The 26,968-nt window shown below is 39.9% G+C and overlaps 1 protein-coding gene across 1 annotated transcript in view; it reads left to right on the top strand.

Moving 5' to 3' along the window:
* Positions 1–26,968, top strand: part of LOC124281828 (fatty acyl-CoA reductase 1-like) — a 37,462-nt gene that overhangs the window by 1,903 nt on the left and 8,591 nt on the right. Inside the window, 9 exon segments of the mRNA XM_046717823.1 lie at positions 3,715–3,981; positions 6,796–6,971; positions 8,698–8,770; positions 13,511–13,617; positions 15,409–15,496; positions 15,498–15,587; positions 23,713–23,757; positions 26,046–26,164; positions 26,820–26,887. Of these exon segments, the coding sequence (XP_046573779.1) occupies positions 3,784–3,981; positions 6,796–6,971; positions 8,698–8,770; positions 13,511–13,617; positions 15,409–15,496; positions 15,498–15,587; positions 23,713–23,757; positions 26,046–26,164; positions 26,820–26,887 (964 nt within the window). The 5' untranslated portion in view covers positions 3,715–3,783.

Raw genomic sequence — 26,968 nt, 5'->3', positions numbered from 1 at the left:
TTTTCAAGTCACCTTGAAATTATTGAATTTAACATGTAACAGAACTCCACTGAAATGTTTACAGCCACATGTTGCTCACACCTGACTACTGGCTTTCAGGAAAGTCTTTCAACTAGTTGATTGTAATTTTCACTATTGTTAGTTTATCGACCATGATATCAACCTGAATTGAACATGTATAATCAATATTTGTGTGAGTTTCACTGAACAATTTTATTATGTTCAAAATCAAGGCAGTCGGGTGAGTCGGGAGCAGTTCTCCATTATTACAGATGGAACATTTGTGAAAATTGATTGTAACTTGGCATCATTATACTGTTCATACATACAGAAATTGATTCCACAGGTGTGAGTGTTGCATTTATATGCTCAACTTTCAATCACAAGTTCCTTCTTGGAAAAGCTGTTTTAATGAAATATATGAAAAGAGACTAGCGATTCCCAACTTGGGTACAGTGTGTGAAGCCCATTTCTTTTGTCCCATGCTATATTAATGAAAACTTGTTTAAAGAAGTGTAAAACCTTACTCACTCACTACATGTAAGATATTTGAGATCCTTGGAGTGTGCTGTGGAAATGCTTGCTCTCTAGAGTATGTATAGAAGAAGCTGAGGAAAGGAGGTCAAATCATCACAAAAGTTCAAGTGGGACAATTATGTCCTGTGTGTATATCTGTAGTCATCATGGTCACCGCATATGCTGCACAACATAACACCACACTTTATGCCTCACTTTCCTGGCTTTCCTCTTATGCTGTCAGGGCTGTTTCAGAAATTGTGTGCTTTTATTATTATTAATGTGTTGGGGGAGATATAGTCGATGCCTTGACCGTCCATCTCTCCGTAATCATTTGGTTTCCGGAGCATAACTCAAAAATTGTTAATATTTTTCAACAATAATTGGTAGATGTATCAAACAGAACCTAAGGTGGTGCCTTTTGCTATTTACAGATTTTTGTCATTTTTATTTTTCTCGGTTTCCATAGAAACATTTTGGACTTAGTCTTAAAGGGAAGGGTGGGCTTCGTTTCCAGAGCATAACTCAAAAACTGTTGAATATTTTTCTGCAAAAAATGGTAGATATATCAAACAGAACCTAGAGTGGTGCCTTTTGCTATTTACATATTATTGTGACTTATTATTTTCTCGGTTTCCATGAAATGATTCAGACTTAGTCTCAAAAGGAAGGGGTGGGCTTAGTTACCGGAGCACAACTCGAAAACCGTTCAATATTTTTCAACAGAGCTTGGACAGATTTTGAAGTGGTGCCTTTTGCTATTTACAGATTTTGGTCATTTTTATTTTCGCAGTTTCCATGGAAACATGTTGGACTTAGTCTAAAAAAGGAGTGGTGGGCTTCGTTTCCTGCACACAACTCAAAAACTTTTCAATATCTTTCAACAGAACTTAGCAGATATATCAAGCCGAACCTAAAGTGGTGCCTCTTGCTACTTGCAGATTTTTGTCATTTTTATTTTTCTTGGTTTCCATGGAAATGTTTTGGACTTAGTCTCAAAAGGGAGTGATGGGTTTCATTTCCAGAGCACAACTCGAAAACTAATATCTTTCAGCAAAACTTGGCAGATATGTGAGGCATATCCCAAAGTGGTGCCTTTTGCTATTTGCATATTTTTGGCATTTATATCTTTCATGATTTGGTCTTAGTCTAAAAAACAATCAAGCTGGACTTTAAGTAACTGTCAGATGCTTTGTTCTTTCAAATATGTTGGGACCGGGGGATATGTCATCTTCTGATTTGAAACTCTTGTGAAAACTGGTGAAAATGAACTGTGCACCCCCCTTTCTCAAAAAGCTGTATCCGCCCCTGTTCTAGAGGCAATATGTCTATCATGGTAACACATACAATTAGCAAGTAATGATTGTACAGTTGCGTTGCCAAAGCTAGAGGAAGGTAATCAATCGACTCGGGTTGTATTTATTAATATTACCTCTGGGTTTCACAGATTATATATCATTGCCATTTGTTGTAATTACTGATGTCTTGCCCTTATTTAGTATGCCCCAGGAGATTATGGGTTACAAAAGGTCAGCAGTAACAACACATCAGGCTTGATGACTTGTTTGATGGCATGTCAACTGATGCTGGAGATTGTTACTCACTTCAGTCACTTCATTGTTTGGTCTAGACTTAATTACTTTCAGTTTAATGTTAAAATGTTGTTATGGTCTCTAATGTTACATTTTAATCAACAACATCAATTTCAACAGTTGTTGATGCTGATTGAACAGTCAGTAGTGCCGATCCGTCAAATCATGCTTGAGTGGTTCTGTGCTAATCGGGCAAATTTTAGACTGTTAACACTCTGGGAGAGTCTAAGTTCATTAATTAAGGGATCGGCTTGTATTGGATTAGACTACATGTTTTCTTAAATAGTTTTAACTCAATTCAGTTTAATTCTTTATTTACCTTCAGCTGTACACCTAATCGGTTGTGAACATGAAAATATAGTCGATATTTAGACAAATATTTTGTATAAATTGCAGGAATTGATTTTTGAAGGATAACATTGCAAAGTGAAAGTATCAATAATATGTTTGTACAATCTACACTTAGTAAAACTGGACAACTGACTTCCAATACACTGAAAAGCATGATCAATGAGTCTTTGTTTAATTACAGGCAGATAAGAGACATTCAGTTCTTGCTTATACCATATATCATCAAAACCAAGAGTTGTCAAAATATTCTTAACCTGAAAGGCCCAGTTCTGAACATTATTTGTTTCCACCTCATCATACAGATATTCATAACCCCCACGCAGAATATAGTTCAGTTCCTAGCAGCTTACTCCAGTACTTGACAATATTGAACATCTGTTTGTAGCGCAAAGGATAACAACCAACTTCGTTATAAACCATACAATTACAAGTTGATTTTTTTACACCCAATAACCGCTCACAATAATCCAAATGTAATATTTCAATGTTTTTAGCCTTATGAGAGCCCCGTACTTTAGTCATATATTATTGATTGTGTTGGACACTTGCTTGGTGTATGGTGACCGTGTGTAACATTCCTACAAACTGAAAATGTGTCGATGAAATAATGTTTCATTTTGTTGAATGCAGATATAGATATAATATCCTTGTATATATTTCTCCTTATGAAGGCATTTTATTTAATGTATCAATTTCAATTTTGTACAAAAGTACAATTAAAACCCCATGTATTTAATGCATCAATTTCTCATTGCATCATATGAGTAGGCAAAGATATACAAAAGTACAGCAATAAAGAGAGTCAAACCATCCAACACCCTGTGCGTCTTTTTTTGGTATGATCCGATGTTTTGATAACTAATTAATAGCTAAGATCACAGTGATAACCGTCGAATGCATTTTACTACTCTGAAATCAGAAATTTGAAGGATCGGTATGCAACCGTTGTAGTGATTGGAGGACAATAATGTGTATTGTCAACCATTTTTTAATCTATCACAAATTTATGAATTCCAACTAGCCTTCGCTGGCTCAATGCATTTAGAGCTATAATTCTGAAACAGTTTTCAATGCTTCAATTTTGTTTCAAATTGGAACTGAATTATTTCTGTAAGAACATATAAAAACTCTGAAGATTAATGAAATAGTGTTTCCACTTGTCCTGGACTATTTTGGAAAAAAAAAAATTCTGAGGCCAGAACCCTCCTTAATATTCAACGCAGCTGAATTTGTTTTGTTGTTTTTTTCATTTCAGACTCTGATTCCTGCGTGAAGACACAAACCGGCACAAACACGACTGTAATTCAGCCTTCAATACATAACCATGGCTGGTATGCCCTCCATTACCGAGTTCTATGATGGGAGGAGTCTCTTCATTACAGGAGTGACTGGATTCATGGGGAAAGTTCTCCTGGAGAAACTGCTCCGTGCATGTCCCAGGATACGGTCCTGCTATGTTCTCATCCGACCCAAAAGAGGGCAGTCTGTTGCTCAACGTCTGGAGGGTCTACTCAACTCAAAGGTTGGTATGCTTTCTGCTTTAGAACAGATAGTGTATATGATTGGGAAGAAATGTATTTTCTTTCAGGTGTAACACTCATGAATATGTTTTGATTTTGGGTGAAACGATACAGCAGTCATATAATACATATCATGATACACATGTTTCTGTCAAGTCGCATGTGAACTTTTTAACGTGCCATGAGGAACAATGCAATACGGAGCACCTTTAGAATACAGCACCACAACTTCTCGTGAGGACGATCTCTGCCGTAGGTCACGTGTCATTAAGACAAGCAACCAGTTTGTGAGAACCCGTCGGGACGCGAACCCGCGACCTTCGGATTGTTAGCTCGACAGCTAACCGACTGAGCTACGTCCACACTGTTGCCCAATGTGCAAATGTATCGAGTCATTCCTGTGACGTCACGGAAATGAACGGAAAGAGTTGAATAGGTCACGGAGAATTACGAATGCTACGGGTAGACTTGGTGTCTCGTGATTTTATTCTACGGACACCAATGGTCATATGATGTCTAACTAGTCTGGGGGTGGTGGTGTAGCCCAATGGTTAAAGCATTCGCTCGTCAAGCCAAAGACCTGGGTTCAATCCCCCCACATATGTGAAGCCCATTTCTGGTGACCCCCATCGTGATATTGCTGGAATATTGCTAAAAGCGGTGTAAAACTAAACTCACTCACACACTCACTCCAACTAGTCTGCAGCTGATTCCGTGCTAGTGGTTATATGAAATATACAGAATTTGGATAAACGACTAGAAAGTCTAGATTGTTGACACTCTTGGTTCAATGTCCTTGGGACCATGTCTTTACCAGTGTGTGCCAAAAACCTATACTCTGGGAATACTAGATTTGCCCTTGTTATGAATTTTGTTGTGTTTAATGTGTTTTTGCAAGAAGAGGGTCAGTTTTGATTATTTATCCCCCACCGCACGTTTAGCGCGAAGCGGGGGATATAGTATTAGCAGTGTGCGAAAAAGTTTTCCAAATTTTGCTCACCGGTCGGGATAGCTATGCCTGAAAGTTACTGGCCCACAAAAATTCACTAGCCTGAAATTTGAATGCAGAAACTAAGCAAAATATGACAAAATTAGATGAAATTAAGGTATCATCGTCATGACACGGGTTCATCATAAGCTGCTGATATGATGAACATTTTTATCAGGCGATAATCTTGCATGATTTAAAACTTAATAAGTCGGAGAGAGTGGTATATTTACAAAATGACTCCATGAAAATTTACTAGCCAGTCAGACCAGGAGATTCACTGGCTCGACTGGATTTTTACTAGCCACGGGCTAGCGGGCCAGTGGCTATTTCGAACACTGAGTATTAGGCTCCGTCCGTCCGTCCGTACAAATTGGAATATCTTAAGAACCGTTGACTAGATTCTTTTCATATTTGGTACCTAGGTTCATCACAGTATAAGAAAGGTCCCAGTCAGGTTTAGTGACCTTGACCTTCATGTCAAGGACACAAGGGGACTTTAACGTTTTACTGTTGTCAGCGAGATATCTTGTATTTGACACCAAGCTTTATCTAGAGAAAGTGCTGGGCCCAGTCGATTTTGGTGACCTTCAGATAATTTTCAAGGTCATGGCGACACTTTGAAGATTTCAGCATGTTAATCTGCATGTTAAGCTATCTTAAGAACCATTCACTGGATATTCTTCATATTCAACACCAAGCTTTATCTAGGGAAGGCGCAGGGCCCAGTCTATCTTGGTGACCTGCACTTAATTTTCAAGGTCATGGTGACACTTTGAAGATTTCAGCATATTATCCTGCATGTTATGCTTGTCAGCGAGATACCTCAAGAACCATTCACTGCATTTTCTGCATATTGATGCCCAGCTTCATCTAGGGAAGGCACAGTGCCCAGTTGATTTTGGTGACCTTCACTTAATTTTCAAGGTCACAGCGACACTTTGAAGATTTCAGTGTGTTAACCTGCATGTTAAGATGGTCAGCAAGATATCTCAAGGACTATTCGCTGGACTTGCTTCATATTTGACACCAAGCTTCATCTAGGGGAAGTGCAAGGCCCAGTCGATTTTGGTGACCTTCACTTATTTTTCAAGGTCACTGAGACACTTTGAAGATTTCAGCATGTTAACCTGAATTCACTGGATTTTCTTCATAGACTTTCAAGACTTCCCTTGAATGTTTTTCAATAAGCAATTTCTTTTGTACCTTTTTGCATATTTCATACCCTTGACATTCATGTCAAGGTCAAAGTCAGTCTTGAAAATATTTTGTATTTGAACAACTAAAGATGAAGACATCAAAAGAGGTTGATTGGTCTTTTTTTTGTTGACATTTAACTTCATCTTAAACTTTCATTACTTTTTAAGTTTGATTTGATAATTTGCAGCGGGGGATTATGTCACCTTAGTGACAATGCTTGTTATTCCCTACAGCCAGTCGGAATAGAGTCCACTAGTAATGTTACAATTATTATAGCTTCAAGAAATATGGGTATGAATTGTTTGCCATGACAACCAGCAAAGATGAACAATTTTTAGAATATTTTTTTTCCTTATTTTTCTGTATGGACAAAACAACATTGCTTTCAGGAGGATTAGAATCAGTAAGGTCTTTTGTTGTAAACAATGTTTTATTGTAGAATAGAATGAGTGAGTATAAATTTACATCACTTTGGGCAATATTCCAAGAATTGGGCTTCACACATTCCTCCTGAAAGGGGATCTAAACATGTTGTCCATGATGGTGAGCAAATGCTTTAACTACTGGGCTATCAGACCACTCCCTTTTTGTGTAAAAGTTGAAGTTGATGTCAGTGTTCCTCTTACAGTTATTTGACAAGGTAAAGATTGTCAATCCAGACTATGCATCAAAAGTCATTGCTGTGGAAGGAGACATAATGGAACCCAATTTTGGAATTTGTGAAGAAGATGAACAAAAAGTGTGTCGTGATGTATCAGTCGTCTTTCACTCAGCTGCCACAGTCAAGTTTGATGAAGAAATGAAGTAAGTAAGCGATAATATTTTGAGCCATTGCTCACTTGATGTCATTCGCATTGCATATTTGTATTTTGTTTGTGTATTCAGTATATCTTTATCCCTATTGCAGTTAATGACTAAAGTCACTTGTCTGAAACCTGTCTAGTGAAACATTGTTTGGTCTTGAAAGCCCGTGAAGATCCAGGTTGGAATTGATCTTCAGTAGCCCATGCTTGTAGGAGGCAACTAACAGGATCGGGTGGTCAGGATTGCTGACTTGGTTGAGAATCACAGTTTTGTAGATCGATGCTCAGCCCAGCTTATGGTAGTACATATAATAACATCATATTGAAAAGGACATTGAGAGCCAAAATTTGGGTAGTAGTCTCAAAAGTGTTTAGCCAAATTCTAGTTAGGGTATTTGGGGGTAATTTTGCTTTTCTATTCGGTTGTTTAATGTGTATATAAATATGCAAGCACCTTTTAAGTTTTTGGGTACTTGTTAGTGGTGTTCCGATTAATTAAAATAATCGAAGATTGGTCACAGTGACCAAACGACCAAGCAATCGATCACATTTTCTCATAATCGAACATAAACGATTTTGGCACTATTGTTTTAGTCTTTGAAATACTTGACAGTGAAACATATCTTAGAAGTTGTCAGGGCCTGAAAACATGTTTAATTCTTAGAAAACTCACTTCACTAACTGAAAAATCATGATTGAATATTACTCTAAGACTCCAGGAAGTTTATGTTCATGATATATTAGTCATCAATTTAAAGTAGCAAGTTGCATCATGTTATACATTTCTGCAATAACAACCTGGATAGGAAAATCTGAAAAATGACGCTGACCAATTTCTTTCGATGATTGTTCGTTGGTAATGAAGCAATCATCAATTGTGAGATTTCAACCAATTCCCAACACTAGTACTTGTATGCATATAATTAACAATGTTTTGAATTGAATCTGTCTGATTGGTTATTAAAGACCCAACAAATGCATTGTTTGTTTATGAGACTTCTTGACATTTGTCCTGTGAAGATCCGGGCTAGAAATGATCTTCAGTAACCCATGCTTATCGTAAGGAGGCGACAAACGGGATTGGGTGGTCAGGCTCGCTGACTTGGTTGACACATGTCATTGTATCCCAATTGTGTAGATCGATGCTCATACTGTTAATCACTGGATTGTCTGGTCCAAACTTTATTATTCACAGACTGCCGCCATTTAGCTGGAATATTGCTGAGTGTGGCGTAAAACTGAATTCACTCTCTTGACAGTGAGTAATACTAATAGTGAGATGTACCAGTTGCACTGTTTTAATTGTGTGATAATGTTACATTGAATGGAAGGTCCCTCATGTTATCTGGCCACTTTGCCACAGCTAGTAGGTAACCCCTGAGGATTATCATTGTCTCTCTGGGTAAAGAGTTGGCATAATATTTTAACATGTTAAGGATTAACTCAACACTACTCAGCAGCTCAACCTGTTGTTCAGTGCAGATGAATATTTTGCCCATGCACTGTTTCAGATTATCAGTACAGATGAATGGTATACTCATCTTTGTTTCAGATTATCACTACAGATAAATGTCATATAATACATTTGTCTATTGTTTCAGATTATCAGACCAGATAAATGATATAACCATCTATTGTTTCAGATTGTCTGTACAGATGAATGATATATTTGTCTATTGTTTCAGATTATCAGTAGAGGTGAATGACAAACCCATCTATTGTTTCAGATTATCAGTACAGATGAATGTTATAGGAGTGAAGAGGTTATTAGAACTCTGCCACAAGATTAACAAGCTAGATGTAAGTTACATCCAAAATAGATCAGATTAATCATTAAATACTGTTACATCCAATACACTTTTTTATTCTAAATGGGCAGACATGTTTTGTAAGGTACATGTGTTAGGTACCTCCGTGGAGTAGTATGGCCAGCCACTTTCACATTTATATAAGAATTAGTGATATCTTGAATTATCTTAAATTGGTTTTTAAAGAAAATCTCGAAATGAATTAAAGATGTCTTAAATAGAGATAATTATAGAAGACCTGTTATGAACTCCTGATATCATGAAATGAAATAAGGATATAATGATGCATATTAATGATATCTTGAAAAGAATTGCTGATATCTGAAATTAGATTACTGATTTAAATATGCCAACAAATCCATGTTTTTAATGGAATCAGTAATTCTATTCCTTATATCTCGTGATTAAATACTGATTAATTTAATATCCCCCGCAATACTCTTTGCTGGTCTCTCTTTAAGTACCACGAGGGTATTATTTTGGATTCCGTTAGTCCGCCTCTGGAAATTTGTTTTTCCGGAGCAGAACATAAAAACTGTTAAATATACTCAGCAGCAAAAAAACCGTCAGTACGAATTAGATAGATAGGCACTGTAATCAAATCATTACAGAAATGGACATAATAAGCGGATCAAAACCATTTTTTGTGTACAATATCCTGCCTCACCAACATCTCACCGATGTACAACCATTCAGTCTATCAAACAATCCTCCTAGACCACATCTACTATGGTGGACCTCAAGATATCAATGTTCGCGAAGGGATTTGTTTAGCAGAGCAGGAATACAAAACCCATCTGCATGTAGATCAGCTGTTAATTCCCAAGGTTAGGGAGCTCTATCTCAATTAACCACACGACATGAGGGTTATGGAATCAGCAAGAATGCAAACTCCATATAAACAGTCTAGGAATGAAAGCTGTAATCAACGCTTATTCTATTACTGGAGCACACATTTCTATAAAATGCCACTTAATGATCCAAGGCCAGACACTTCGACAGTGGCGCTCTACATAAACAAGCAAGGCTCAACGAGATCGACATGAACCTTTTGAACCTAAGCTTTCAACTGTTCCGGATGCATCACACAAGATCTAAATCTATACATCAGCAGTGCACATTCCCCGGAGCCAGAAATATACTAGAAGCAGACGCCTCTCTCGGCCCCATCTACCATCACCGGCAGAGTGGATGATCAACCGGGAAATTTTGCACAGATAATCAAGCAATTAGGAGCCTACCGGTTAGACCTTATTCAGCACGCTGACCAACAATCAGCTACCGCACATCTCGTAATCACCAGTCCCAGACCCCTGCTTGGCAACGACGATTTAAGTCTATCAAGTGGAAGGCCTCACGCGTGACGTTGCTTCCGCCGCTTCGGCCACGCAAGCAATAATACCTCAAGTATTATAGAAAAATCAGGACAAACACAGAGCCTATAACTTTGCCCACGAGGGGTATTATTTTTGAGTTCCGTTCGTCAACTTCTCTGGAAATTTGTTTTCCCGAGACAGAACATAAAAACTGTTAAATATACTCAGCAGCAAAACCGAAATCAGTCAATGAATTAGATAGATAGATAGGCACTGTAATCAAATCATTACAGAAATGGACATAATAAGCGGATCAAAACCATTTTTTGTGTACAATATCCTGACACATCAATGAATAACTCAACACAATTTTTATACACCGTTTGCAGACATTTGACTTTATATATATATGCGTTGGATTTATATGTATCTAGTAATTCTCTTAATGTGACCACCACTAAGACTTCATGAAGTAATAACGCAGCACAGCGTCTCTGCATGGAGTGCATTCGATTGATGAAAATTAGCTTGGCACCTGGAACCACACTCTGAGAAAGGCCTGAAGCTCAAAGCAGCAAAACCGGCCAATAGTATCTAGTGGTGACCACCCACAGCGGTAATAACTGCAGCACAGCGTCTCTGCATGGAGTGCATAAATCGATTGATGAAAGCCATTGGCACCTGGAACCACACTCTGAGAAAGGCCTGGCGCAATAAATTGGTTTTGTTCGGCCTTGGTATGACGTTATTCATTCTCCTCAGAATTTCATACCAAAGGTGTTCAGTTGGATTTAAATCAGGACTAAGGGCTGGCCACTGTATAATGTTGACACTGTTCTGCTGTAGGAAGTCCCGTGTCGCTCTGGTAGTATGGGCCCGGGCATTATCATGCTGGAAAATGTTGTTCCGGTGACGTGCGAAATGTGGTATGACGTGTGGTCTGAGAGCTTGGTCGATGTAACGCCCCGCTGTGATGCGGCCTCCTCTCCCTGGACCAAGGTTCTGGAACACCACAGGACCCACTCGCTGGTTCAGGCCTATTCCATCCCATACCATGATGCTTGCACTTCCCCATGAGTCTCTTTCCATAACACATGGTCTGAGTAACACTGGCCATGTTTTGCCATTTTCCTGTTCTGCCATCTGCAGTTGATACACAGTACCGACTCTCATCTGTGAACAGAACAGTTCTCCATTGCCTGTATCACCAGTTTTGGTGTTGTAGGGGAAAACTGTAGACGTTCACACCGATGATGAGGGGTGAGGATAGGTCCACGGTAAGGTCTACGGCAATGGAGGTTCCCGCTGTTGAGACATCGGTGTACTGTATCAGTACTGATTGGTCTTCCTTGTGTTCCCACTGTCTGGCGTGCTGTTTCGGATGCCTGCATGAAGGGATTCTGTACATGCTGTCACACAACATGGCAGCCTTTTCGTCTTGTGGTCACCCTTGGTCTGCCAGTACGGGGACGATCATTTGTGGTGTTGGTGGCCCGGAAACGTTGCTGCAGCCTGTAGATGGTCCAAACGTTGACCTGGAAGTGATTGGCAACGGCTTGTGCAGTGTGGCCAGCTTCAAGTCTTCCTAGCGCCTGGTTCCTCTGAGCTGTCGTAGTCGCGGCATCCTGCTGATGTTGTTATGTGAATGTTTCAACCAGGTTTGGGGGTGCATTTTATAGGGCTGGTCCTTGTGAACAGCACGTGCAGCATGGAGAACACCATACCATCTCCGAGATCAGGTTGCACTTTTTGAGACCATTTCCTGGGTTCCATTCTGAGTTTGGGAAGGAATGTCTTTGCTCAGGTAAAGTTGGAGATGATGTCAAAAATATACAATCAAAACATTAAATGAGTTTAAAGTTATCCGGCACATAGATAGATTTGTTGGTGAACTAGTGCCTTTTGGTAGTTTTGGATTTTGGATTAAAATATTTTTAGTGTTTCCATGGCAATAAGTTTGACTTCAACTGAAATTGGTGGTAGTGCTTTTTTTCGGGAACAGAACTTTAAAACCTCTCAATACTCTCCTTCCACTTTGCAATATAGTCACTGACTTGGTTGACACATATCATTGTATCCCAATTGTGTAGATCGATGCTCATACTGTTGATCTTTGAATTATCTTGTTCAGATTAGTATTTACAGACTGCTGCCATATAGCTGGAATATTGCTGAGTGTGGCATAAAACTAAACTAATTCACTCACTGCTATATACACGCCAAAACATTGGACATAGTCGTAACTATTGCAGGATATACTGATGACATTGTCTTCTTGTTTGCATTTGCTCATTTCTGGTGTCCCCCGCCGGGATATTGCTGGAATATTGCTAAAAGCGGTGTAAAACTAAACTCACTCACTCACTCGCTTTTGTTTGCCTTTCCATGGCTACAAGTTTGACTGACTGAAATTGGTGGTAGTGCTCTTTTCTGGAGCAGAACTCTAAAACCATTCAATGTTTCCTCACTAACCGTGGCTCATGGATAGGTCTGGTGGTGAACTGGTGCTTTTTGGTAGTTTTGGATTTAGGAATAAAATAAATTGTTTCCATGGCAACAAAGTTGATTTCGACTGAAATTGGTGATAGTGCTACTTTCCAGAGCAAAACTGTAAAACCTTTCAATACTCTAATTCCACTTTGTGGGTATTCAAGAACCTAATGACATATATCAAGAGTACCACTCTATTTCTGTATCAGCATTACTGAGGTACATGAAACCGTGGGAACACTCAGTCAGTCTGTTGTTGATACAAGCATGCTAGTATATGAATAGTTTACATATGTATGTTTTCGTTAGATCAATGTGAAGAACAATGTAACATTTGACATAGTCATAACTAGCTGACATATTCATGAAGAGTATTTTACTATTGCGGGGTATATTGATGACTTTATCTTCTTGCTATTGATATCTTGAATGTTTGGGTTTTGTTATTGAAAGGGTTATAACATGACATTTGAAATGCTTCTACTTCCAATATCAGAAATGAAAATATCTTCAGTTTTTGCTGATATCTTTAAATATGATACATATATTTTTAAAACAATTGAAGATATGAATAGTTTTTGAATAAATAACAAAAACAATTGTCAATGGACATGAGTCAAGACAAATACAAGAAATCACACAGAGACGTGCCTGCACATTGTTATATCATGTATGTAGAAGATGTGTCTTTTGATTGTGTTTGTGTTTCCTGATCTTCTGATGTAAATGTGTTTCATGTTTATGACTTTTGTCTTGCATTAAGCTGACACTCATTGTGATATATCTGATGTACTGTTCAAAGCAGTGTTGTTCACTAGCTGGGATAAAATATCACCATGAACAGGTTGTGTTCACATGTTGATAAAATAACGAACGACGCCTGTTTGTTGTAGCTGAAATCCATGCCATATCTTGTGTTGTTGCAGGCTGTGGTCCATGTGTCGACTGCCTATGCTAACTGTGATAAGGAGGTTGTTGCTGAGCGGGTGTATGAACCACCACTCCACCCAGAGAAACTGGTGGAAGCTGTTGAGTAAGTCCCAAATGGGGATTTCTGGTTAGTTTTGATCCCCTTGCTGACTGTAGGAGGTAACTCAGTTGCTCATGCTCGGTGACTTGTCTTTGCTCATAAATAGAGGATATTATATGAGTGCCTATATCATACTATGTTAACGACATGAGTGCCTAAATGTTCCTCGCTCTCGAGTTCACGAGTGCCTAAATGTTCCTCGAGTGCCTTGCTCTCGCGCGGGAAATACCGATATTTAAGCACAAGTGTCGTTAACATAGTATGATATGGGCGCGAATATAATGTTCAATTTATTACTGAAGTCAACAAATTGAGGGAAGAAAAACAAATCTACTTTCAAACATAGGCTGGCTACCCGCCATTGCCGTATGTAGAACGCAATGTCATTGAAGAAATGACAAAGTGATATTTTGCCCTAAGGCATCGTATGAAAAATATGAACCCCGATATCTTTCCCTCGTAGGTAATAATATCAATACCAGCTTGACTGTTGGAGATTGGAGAACTGCATTAAATATGAACAAATATTTAAGAAGTCATTCCCATTATGCAGCACCTATGTTGATTCAGGTTCAGTGTAGTTCTTCAGTATCTGTCTTCTTGTAAGAGCTAATTGAGACGTGATTACTTTTCTCCATTTCCAGTGTAGGGATTTTTTTGGTCAAAATAAAAGTGATTTATTCGTTTGGAAACTGTCATAAAAAACTACTCATCTTTTAATGAAGCTAGTTTTATCAGTTTTACAGTTAAAGATATATAATGCATAGTTGGGTGAAATGTTGCTATATATTTTAATGAATGAACTTGTACATTTATGAGTTGAGTTTTTTCCACTATTAAAGGGTTTCTTAGACCTTCAGATTCTTCAACTATTTATGTTTAGATACCACCTGTTAATAGTTTCGATTTGTGACCTAGTATTTGGTACTATACGTGTTCTATTCCCACTGGCTTGAAGCATGTTGATGGTTGCTGATGCTATCAAGTTATCAGCCATTCATGTCACTCATCACTCATTCGGGGCAGCGGGGTAGCTGTGATTAAAGCAATCGCTTGTCACACTGAAGACCTGGGTTCAATTCCCGACATTGGTACAATATGTAAAGCCCAGTTTTGGTATCCCCCACTGCAATATTGCTGAAATATTGCTAAAAGCGGCGTAAAACTAAACTCACTCACTCATCACTCATTCAGAATACCACTGACTGTGGTATAGATTATAATTCAATTACTACCTCTTGCTGTTACATGTTTTATGTCTATGTCAACCTGCTCTTATGTCTAGGTGAGGTGAGGTGAGGTGAAATTGGGTTTTACATCGTGCTTGAGAATAGTTCGCTCATATGACGACGCGTGCATGCGTGTGTATGTGTATGTGCGGCTGCATGTACTAGCCCAGACTGAAGCTGGTTTTATAGTGCTAGCCCACTGAGATACCATACTGCAGCTAAGCCGACCAGTCCTTGTTGTACCCATTAATGCCGAGCGCCAGGCAGGGACCAACAAGTACCATATTTTAACGTCTTTTGGTATGACGCGGTCGGGGATCGAACCTGCGACCTTCCGCGCTCTGGGCGGACGCTCTAAGCACTACACCACGGAGGCGGTCCTCTTATGTCTAGGCCACTGAAAGACGAAGGTCAACAATATAGTCCTAAATGATCTTCATTATTATTGTTATCATTGTTGTTGTTGATGTTGTAGCTTGCCAACCATATCACTGACCAGGATTTAAAAAAATATATAATTTGTAAAACAAAAAACGGCACCTTTCACACACTGACTGTTGTACAGATGGATGGACAATGCTGCCCTGAATGTCCTCACCAAGAAGCTTGTTGGACCCCGCCCCAACACATACACATACACCAAGGCCATGGCCCGAGTTCCTCCTTTTAGAGGGGTGTGGTCAGCTCCCTGTGGCCATCGTCCGACCGTCCATAGTGGGTGCCACCTACAAGGAACCACTCCCAGTAAGTGATGTTCAGTTTGAGGGTTTACTGTAGCAGACAGAGATGTAGCACAACTGTAAGCAACATTAGTTGCATGTCATAATTCAAGGGGCAGTGGTGTATCCAAGTGGTTACAGTGATCACTTGTCATGGGAAAGACCTGGGTTCGATTCCCCACATTGGGTACAATGTGTGAAGCTCATTTCTGGTGACCCCTGCTGTGATATTGCAGGAATATTGCTAAAAGCCGCGCAAAACTCACTCACTCATAATTCACTTTGGGTACCCAAAGCTGTGTGGTGGAGTCTTCTTCTGGATTTTTACTGGACATTCAGTTTTTTGGGTATTTTTCAACTGAACTGTGAATCTTTTTTAAACATGTTTCAGCTGAAGACAATTTTTCAGGATGACTTCTCATTTGCATTTGTTCATGTGATGCCCCAAGTTTATAACATATATATGATATATACTTACAACAGTGATACATGGCTATAAAGTTAAAACAAGCTGGAAATGCGCTGTTTTGCATTATTTACTGCAGATCTAGCTGAAGACATACAGAAAATATGGTGGGGAATAATTCTAGGTTATTGATCGTAATACTAATAGAATTGAGATACAATAGCCTAGATTGTTGAGGATGCAGTTCTGTATTGTAAAACAATTCTAACTTTTCCTTATCCTGACTCATGCTTATTGCTTGTCTTCTTCTTCTGGCGAACCTAGTGGAACACTTGTATCTCCCAATTGAAGTTCCCCTTCAATAAAAAATCACTCATTAGTACTGACCACGAGTTACCTCCCTTCCACAAGCACGGGAACGAGGGCGCCACCCGAACCCATGTGCCTCACTCTCTCCTTCTTCGCCCAGTGAGCTGGTCGTGAGAGCGCCTGTGTCTCCCAACACACTATATCCTTTTAGTTTAGTACCTCTTATACTTAGTATAGAGGTGTAACTAGTATCCTTATTCAACTTGCATTGATTATTAATGGTGTTTCTGCTGTTTATTCACGGTTCGCCGTGATTGTTCAGTAGTTTACGTTAATGAGAATCTGCACAGATTGTAAACTACGTTATTCCGCTACTGATCCACATTTAAAATGCCCTAGTTGCATTACTCCATGTTCTTTTGTTTCTCGTTGTAAATTATGTATTAATTTACCAATTTCTGCCTTTGATAAATATTTATGTTCCGTTTTTAGACGGAAGGCAGATAAATCTTGCAAACAATCTTCAGTCATGGCTATTAGATCAGAAGCTAATATTCCCTGTCAATGTTGACTGACGACCGCCACCGGCTGGTGGCATGCCTGAGTTCCCTCGAGAATAGCGTGGGACGCAGTCCGCTATGTCCAAGCAGCGACCTGCATCTCAAGACCTGCCGTCTTCTCAGTCTAAGACTAGGAAAACGTCCATATCATCACATACGTTTGAACCCTAGGTCTACAGCTACGTCAAAAGGGAAATCTACAAAATCTAATAATTTTGCCTCCGATAGTTTACCTATCACAGAATTATCTTTATATGATGATGACATTCCGATTATCATTCCAGATGCTCGTCATAAAGAAGCGTCTTGTTTCTGCGACTGTTACCTCAGCGCAGATTAGCACACAACCGGAGATGCCGACACTATCACCAGAAATTTATCTGAGGGTCCCGTCACCTCTGCAGAGAGACATCCCTCATCAACGCAGACCGCTTCAGACGACTTGATCAACCAGATAATGAGGGTGATGGAAGACCGCTTTACGGCATACAGAGGCCTCAGAGCCACGGGCCTCAGAACCCACCCCATATCAAGTCATACAGGGCCTCAGAGCCCCGCTTGGCTTCGGCGTAGGGCCTCTGAGCCCATAGACGCCCTCGGCGGGCAACCCTGCCCGGAGTGAGCTCTTTGCATAAGATATCCCAGGCCAGCCTCCGTGAAGGAGCTAGAGCCTCACCTTTTGCAAGAGGCTTGCAAGGGAGAAGGAGCGCCGAGCACGCAGCACCTTGTCATGCACGAGGGCGCTGGCTGCAAGCGCTCATATGTCGATCGGGACACTGACTCGATACATTCGCTAAGGTCGCAAAGGCTAAGTGGCTCCAGTTCTTCATCGCCTAGAAGATCTACATCGCCTAGAAGAGCTTCGTGAAGCCCCAGCGTTGATCCCCCAACGTTCTCGGAAGATATAGTAGAGTTCGCTAAGTCCCCAGCGTTCAAGGAGGGTGTCTCCTCCAAGGTCTCCTTACACTAGCCACTCGTCAGTCCGTTCATCACAGTCCTCTCATAGATCTTCCTATAGATCTAGGACTCTGACATGTGACCCTCGTCAAAGGAGGAGGAAAGTATCATTTTCTCAGATGCTGAGATTAGATACTGGATGGTGAATGAGTTACAACGTGTTTTTTTCATCGAAGAACGAGAATTCAACTCAGACTTACGTCATGAAGAATGATGATGTAGACTATTTCACCTTACCTCCTATTGATCCGATTGCAGCGGTACCAGCTAATCTGGATACAGCCTGCTCCAAATCTTCGGAAGCCCATACGCAGATCTGGAGACAATTCTATTACGGAATTGAACAGCAACCTTTTTACAGCGAATAAAACTCATATCGTCAACGATTTCTGAGAAGAAATATGTACAACAAGTTCAGCTTTAATTCTACAATTATGACGATACATTCATGTATACAGTCTACAAGTTTTACAACTTGCAAGTTTTATTAAACCTTTATATAAGGAAGTCGGAATTATCTTCAAGACTGAAGTTACTTTCACGACAGCCAGGGAAATAACCTACCCAGCATTAACATTACAGAGCGAGGTATTTCGCGCCGGAGGTTTCGCGGCGTTTACCATTAACCCTCGAACACGTGGTTTACTGGGGTAACCGGGGAAGCTACGGTGAAGACCGGCGATTGTTCTAATATCAACGACGGCACTATATTATACAAGGTTCCTTTTCCTGCTACACCGGTGACATCACAGCTGGGTACTCTACAGAATCAAAATGCCTTGTTCTGATTGGACCCGCGATGGACAACGCCCCTACACACAGAGGTCGAGCATAGTTCACAGTTCAAGACTTAGGTTGCAAGTGACAACATTATCTCAGTGAGCATCGTCAAGGACTTCGCAGCGAATTTTCCTCGACGACGGTATACAAGTGGATCCAAATCCACAGCGTCTCAGACTACAGTTGAATTTCATCATCAAGACCAAGAGATTGAATGTTTGCGCAAGCGTCTCCTTAGTAGAGCCGAATCGAAAACACATCTGTAATGTAGGCGCGTCACTACAAGGTTGGGGAGCCCACCTTACCGCAGGACAGCCTCAGGTCTATGGAGCAATCAAGAGAGCAAATGTCACATAATCTGCTAGAGATGCAAGCAGTTATAAACGCCATAAGTCACTGGAGCAACCTACTACAGAACGCTCAGATAATGGTTCACACAGACAATTCAACACTGGCGTTTTTTTATGTGAACAAACAAGGTTCAACTAGGTCACAGAACCTACTGACTCGATGTTTCAGACTGTTTGATCGAATCGACAATCTAAACATACACGTCAGTACTTGCCACATTCCAGGAGCATAGAATATATTAGCAGACGCTCTCTCTGGGCTACACCTACCGTCGCCGACAGAATGGATGCTCCACACACAGGGAAATAGGATCTCCTCTGATAGACCTATTCACCACTCGGTTCAACAAGCAACTGACAACATTCGTATCGCCAGTGCCAGACCCACTAGCATGGGCAACGGACGCACTAAGCAAGTCTTACAGAAAATCAGTCAAATGCAGAGCCTCCATCTGATTTGGTCACGCCCTACTGGCTAGCGAGAACTTGGTTTCCAGATCTCATACAAGAAATCGGAAACTAAATTCTTCAGCTCCCACAACGCTCCAATCTATTGATACATCTGCACACCAAACAAGTGCACGATACACCAGAAGCATTCCAACTTCACGTATGGATTGTATCAAGGCATGTCTGAATAAGAGGTTATTCTGCCAGAGCTGCTACAGCGGTCACGCTTTGCACGCGGCGTAACTCGACTCGTAACTTATCACGATGACAAATGGCACAGTTTGTCAATTACGCTGCTAAGAAAGGATTTACAGCCAGATATGCTACACATCCTCAAGTGGCAGATTTCTTATGTTATCTACGTTAAACTAAGAATCTAAAAGGCTCAACCTTGTCCATTTATCTGGCAGCTATAAGTTCTGTCATACTATGAGAGCGGGCGTCAAGTTGACAAAACGCCAGAGTTACTCGGTTTGTTACAAGCTTTCCGATTGGAGGATTAGAAACGGAAGTTTCACGCTCCAGCTTGGGATCTAATATAATGCTCCAACACCTCACTAGTGAGGTTTTTTGAACCATCGCTATCTACATCGTTTGAATCACTGACCCACAAAACCTTGATCCTGTTATCACTAGCTCACGCCACCAGGATGTCAGATTCACGCACTGGATTACGAGAGAACACGCTTTGATGATTTTCATAACATAGCTCATCTGGGACTTAGCTGGGATTTTATAGGAAAACCAACTGCCAGGTCAACCAGACAGATTATTCCATCGTCCCAGCTCTCTCATCCATACTTGGACCGCATGATCACGATGGATCTATCACTATGCCCAGTTCGTACACTGAAAATATATCTCCAACGATCCAAATAGAGCAGGGATATTCAAGAGATTATTTATCCCTATATCTACAGCTCACGAGACGGAAGTCTTACGTACTACTATCTCTATCTGGATCAGAACTGTCATACTACGTGCCTACAAGGCTGTTGGACGCGACCCTCCAAGAGCTTCTAATCCTCACAAAATTAGAGCACTAGCCTCAACTCTCGCTCTACATGGGAATTGTTCGTTGAATACCATAATGGAGGGATGTTTCTGGAGATCCGATATGGTGTTTGCCAACCACTATCTGAGAAATATCACCACCAAGGAAGTCTCAGGTATCCACCGTTTCGGTCCCATGGTCCTCGCTCAACAGTTGACAGTTCCACGGAGAAGATAAGTCTATCTTACAGATTTTATACTTATCGGATGACAGTACTAATAGATACATGCTATCTATATATTTTGCTTGAGTTTAATTTATTATCTTAAGCTCAGTACTATGGTGTTTATATCATACTATATATAAGCTAACAACTCTACGGAGTTTGTTATTATATATTTAGCTTAAGTTAATCATATCTTAAGCTCAATTCTATGGTTACATTATAATGTATTAGCTAACAAACTCTACAGAGTTTTTGCTATTATTATATGTAGCTTAAGTTTATTCATATCTTAAGCTCAGTACTATGTTTATATCATATAAGTATATTAGCTAACAAACTCTCAAGAGTTTTTGCTATTATATATTTTGCTTAAGTTTCATCATATCTTAAGCATTATGGTTACATTATAACATGTATTAGCTAACAAACTCTACGGAGTTTTTCGCTATTATATATTTAGCTTAAGTTTCATCATATCTTAAGCATTATGGTTACATTATAACATGTATTAGCTAACAAACTCTACGGAGTTTTTGGCTATTATATATGTAGCTTAAGTTAATTCATATCTTAAAGGTCACATGCAGCCAAAAAATCAAACATAATTAAAACACAATTATCACTTATTCATGACATATAATACGCATTGCTGATTATGAAAAAACAAATAAACAAAATTATAAGCATATAATCGCAAATCAAAAGTGCAATATTTTGTACTTGGGTTTACCTCCCTCGAAACGAAGCAGCCGGGATACCGAACCCAGTCAGAGCGGGTGGGTGTGCACTCAAGTGTAACGGCTGGTTCATTAGCAGATGTCGCCTTCACGGCTCATTGTGTGTGTATATATAGAGATGTTGGGTTTTGTAAATACATGCTCATTTTTTGTGTATAACATTTTGCAATCAACAGACATCATAACATGTCATGTGTTCAAGTATCACACCTGCCTGTCTGTGTAATTACATAATGTGACAGAGACCGAACTCGGGCCATAAATCAATGCGTTTTGTTTATGGTGTATAGCCTGATTGGTGTTAAGTTCAAATTGCATGTGGTCAGTGATCGCAGTTGTGTATTGAATATTGTCATTAGCAGACAGGCAGGCAGACACACGGGTGTCAATAAAACAAGACATTGAGTTTTGTCTGTGACAGCGACATATCTATATCACAGTTAGAAATTGTGTCAGCTCATTATACTGTCATAACATACAAAAGCTCGCGCCTGTGAGATATCAACAAAACATTATGAAAATAGCTCTCACCAAAGCCTTCACCGAGTATTCACCGGACAGCCCGCTTCCAAGTTGCGCGAACCTATTTCACTGCGCACGTGCTATGAGCGCAGCCCAGCTGTTTAAACCTGTATTCCCCAGAAAAGTCTGGGGAAAATTAGTGAAACGTTTGAACTCCGATTTCGCGGGGGTTTTTTCATTGCGTTATTTTTCAACTTTATAAGTTGAATTTGCATTTTTGACGCTTTGTTTCGGTAAGTCCATACCGAAAGGTATCAGAATCTGCAAAGTTGTGTTTTACGTTGCATGTGACCTTTAAGCTCAGTACTATGTTTATATCATATAAGTATATTAGCTAACAAACTCTAAAGAGTTTTTTGCTATTATATATTTAGCTTAAGTTTCATCATATCTTAAGCATTATGGGTACATTATAAAATGTATTAGCTAACAAACTCTACGGAGTTTTTTGCTATTATATATGTAGCTTAAGTTAATTCATATCTTAAGCTCAGTACTATGTTTATATCATAAGTATATTAGCTAACAAACTCTAAAGAGTTTTTTGCTATTATATATTTTGCTTAAGTTTCATCATATCTTAAGCATTATGTATAAAATGTTTTAGCTAACAAACTGTACGGAGTTTTTTTGGCTATTTAGGTAGCTCAAGTTAATTATATCTTAAGCACAGTACTATACTCATATCATAAAGTATATTAGCTAATAAACTCTAGGGAGTCTTTTGCTGTTATACGGTACTGTGATTCTATATCATACTATATATATGCCTACAACTCTTAGGAGTTCTACTATTATATATATGTTCAGCTTAAGTTTCAATCCTTAAGCTCAGTCATATGTTCAGTTCATGACATGTATTAGTTAACAAATTCTCAGTAATTGGTTACTATTATACAGCTTAAGTTATAGTTATATCTTAAGCACAGTTATATTATAGCTTATATATATGCATATTGTAAGCTTAATACTTTGGTTCATTATAAAAAGTATTCACTATAAACTATCAAGAGTTTATACTATCACATTAATGGCTTCAGCTTACTTAATGTTATATATACTTTTATTATATTCAGTAAATTGTAATAACCCTTATATGGCAGCTGATAAGTTAACAGCAGGAATTCTTCAGTTCAGTGCCTTTATGAAGTTCCCATAGGGTTATTGCAATCATCTCAGTTCAAATCACTAATTAGTAAAATCCAAAGTATATATAATCCCACCTCCTTATCCGTAGGATTCTACAAGCAATAAGCATGAGTCAGGATAAGGAAAAATATGAAATTTTTAGAGTAAAATTAATATTTTATACTTATCCTGACTCATGAGGTAAGCCCTCCCATCCTCCCCACATAACACTTTGGATTTCCCTGGAAATTCAGGTGTTGGGCTCAGTATATGAGGAGAGAGTGAGGCACATGGGTTCGGGTGGCGCCCTCGTTCCCGCGCTTGTGGAAGGGAGGTAACTCGTGGTCAGTACTAATGAGTGATTTTTTATTGAAGGGAACTTCAATTGGGAGATACAAGTGTTCCACTAGGTTCGCCAGAAGAAGAAGACAAGCAATAAGCATGAGTCAGGATAAGTATAAAATATTAATTTTACTCTAAAAATTTCATTTTTAAGTAAGTCTGCAGCTTATCTACCACTTGAAGACCACCTGGGAATTTGTGTGCATGTACAAACCATTATTACCCAGGAGAGAAAGAAGACTTTGACTTTGGACTAATCTTCAAAACTGAATCTGTAACTGTTTGTCAAATTATCTTCTTTTTAAGTTATTACCAAGATGACCTAAGCTACAATGCTGTTGTTTCTGCAAATTCATCATCAGTTGTAATTTTTAACTTGTGTCTTGCAGGGCTGGGTGGACAACTTCAATGGACCCACTGGATTGCTTGCAGCAGTAAGTTCTCACTGCTTTTCTCACAGATATATACTAGGCACATAAAGAAACTGTGCATACAAACATTTAAAATCTAAATTTATCAAACCTGTGTAGACACATAAGGATTTAAACTCAGAGACTAGTGACATGTATCCAACATGCATGCACGTGCCACGTTCCGTGACGTCAGTGGGTTCGTCCTTGAGACGTGCAATACGTTGTTGCACGTGCATTCCGGGAAAGAGAAACAGAGCAAATGAATGCCACACAATACTGTCACTTTGGAAAGCTCAACCCCTGCCCTTGCGATCGTTCAAAAAATTAAACGGCTATTGAAACGCATAGCATGCCAAGGCTCACGTCTGCACAACGTCATGAGGCCATTGGGATGGTCCGTGGGGGAATGTCTCAACGACAAGTGGCTGCACATTTCCACTGCCACCGGAACACCATTTCTGCACTGGTGAGACACTACCAGAACACAAATGACGTCATCAATCGGCCACGTTCTGGACGTCTACGTGTAACAACGCCAAGACAGGACAGATGGATAAGGGTGACCAATCTTCGCCACAGGTTTCAGACTGCAGTGATGACTGCCCAAACCATCCCAGGACTTCGCCGTATCCACCCCAACACAGTTTGACAACGTTAACGTCATCACGGGATCAGACCACGACGTCCCGCCATACGGCCTATCCTGACACAACGTCATCGACAAGTTTGCCCGAATGTGGTGCCAAAATCATGTCCGCAGACCCTTGTTTTGGTGGAGAAATGTTGTTCTTACAGTTGAGTCCAGGTTAACATTTCCCATAGCGATGGACGTCAATGTGCCTATAGACACGTGGGAAAACGTTATGCACAGGCCTGTGTCTTGGAGAGGAATTGCTTTGGTGGTTGTTCCGTGATGATTTGGGGTGTAATAACAGCATGCCAAAGAACTCCTTTGGTGATTGTTCAGGGCAACTTAACTGGTGTGGGCTACAGGGATCAGATTCTTCGACCTGTGGCAATTCCTTTTCTGCAACGTCATGGCCCTGGGTTAACCTTCCAACAGGACAATGCCCACCCTCATACGACAGGGTTGCAACAGAACTTGAGTGAATCTGGCGTGACATCCCACAAGCCTTCCATGCACGTTTGATAGGCTCTATGCGTCGTCGATGCACTGCTGTTCCCAATGCCGATGGTGGACATACCCGTTATTGAGCTTGTGACATGGTCGTTTGACCCCTGTCCCGCTTGTGGACCCGTGACGTCATTGTGATTGACTTTTCAATTGAAATTCTCCCGACTTGTTATGGTCTCATGATCCCTCCATTTAAGTTTATATGTACCTTTGACATTGTTATCGTACTTATCAACTGGGATAATATTTTGACAATGCACAGTTTCTTTATGTGGCTAGTATATATAAAAATTGATAGGATCAGTCTGATAGAATGTGTCTCCATGCCTGTAACTGATGTCAACTTTTCATACATTAGCAATGTAGCAGTTTAAATTATTTGAGAATACACACTACATCACAATATTTTCTTTTTAAAACCTTGTCCAGTGCTGCCTTCATCAGCTTCTGATGCCATTAACTGGAGGTGGTTTAAGTCCACTAGTAAGAAGTAGATGCCCTTACTTGCTCATGCTTGTGTCCAGAGATTTCCAAATTGGTAGCGAGTTGGGATTGTCCTCATAATCCATCAGCCATCTCTTAGCTGTAACTTTAGTGTGTCCTACCAACAAGACTTGGATCTATGCGGGGGCGGTGGGGTAGCCTAGTGGTTAAAGCGTTGGCTCGTCACGCCGAAGACCCGGGTTCGAATCCCCACATGGGTACAATGTGTGAAGCCCATTTCTTGTGTTCCCCGGCCGTGATGTAGCTGGAATAGTGCTTAATGCGGCGTAAAACTAAACTCAGTCAGTCAGTCAGTGGATCTATGCGTATTTACTCTGTGAGGAATCTGGGTTAGGGTAGGTCTCTATCAACGTATTCTGTTCTTAAGAAGCGACATGTACCCCCTCCCCCCATCATTGTGTTTACTATCAATCAGTAGATTCTCTGGTCAACACACGACTATTTTCAGTCCAGCTTCATATAGCTGGAACGTTAATAAGTATGTTTTTAACTTTGATATTAGCTTTGGGACAGGTGGTTGGTCTGTTGTGTTTGCCCAAGGTGTGTTGTAGTGGCCCTCTGCTTCTCCAGTGAGCTATAACCTATACCAAGACACAATAGAAAACAGCCTAGCAATGATATAACATAATCCTGCTGACATTCACTTCTTTTGCTGCTTTATTCTCTTCAGATTGGGAAAGGTGTCCTGCGAATCATGCATGGTAACTTTCATGGCACTGCTGATGTGATACCCTGTGATATAGCGACCAACCTCATGATCACTGCTGCCTGGTATACAGGCACATCTAAGTGAGTTACTTCCCTTTGTACAGTGTTGTAGCAGGGTCATATCTTATGCTACAGCCAGAGCAGTTTATATGGTAGACTTGCACAAGTTTCTAAGGTAATAATTAAAAGTTTGAATTATAATTTCTAAAAAAATATAAATAAAATTAACAAATTGTTCCTCTAAGATATTTTTCCTGTTATCAATATGTTGTGTATTGACTGCCTTATCTTGCCAGTCCTGTCAAGACTATTAATTGTTTACAATGTTGTACATGAATGTTGGGAGCAAAATGCCAGGTTTGATCTGTGCAGAGTTGTGTCCCTTGGGTGTATCTGAACGCTGCGCTCAGTGGTAATAACCTCAGATTAGCCATGATCATGTATCTGGATTGTTTCTTACTGTATGCGTACTTACAGATTTGCCAAGTGGTAAACGTTTCCAAGATCGGCTCTGGTCATTGAAATATTCAAAGTGACATTAAACCCAAACTCTTGGGCTCCTGATTTGTAGTTCATTTGGTTCACATGGGTTTCATTTATTGTGGTCATCACTTAAACTTGAGTTTATGCATTAGTTGTTGTGCAGCAGAAATATATCCAGGTAATGTCTAACCAAATTCCTGTGTCTTTGTCTTTCATGCCTTATCTCACCAAATGTTTTTCCCCTTCTTTCTAGACCCACCAAGGTACCTGTATTTAACAACACCACCGGTCAGATCAACAAGTTCACCTGGGGTGAGATGGGTAGGTATCACGACTACCAGGATCCTGATATTTTTGTATGAAGTCTTGAAGATTGGCCATGATTTGTCCTGTCCGCTAAAG

Source organism: Haliotis rubra, unplaced genomic scaffold (assembly GCF_003918875.1).
Source record: "Haliotis rubra isolate DU_JTF1 unplaced genomic scaffold, ASM391887v1 Scf29, whole genome shotgun sequence".
Taxonomy (NCBI): domain Eukaryota; kingdom Metazoa; phylum Mollusca; class Gastropoda; order Lepetellida; family Haliotidae; genus Haliotis; species Haliotis rubra.
This window is presented reverse-complemented; position numbering and strand designations above follow the sequence as displayed.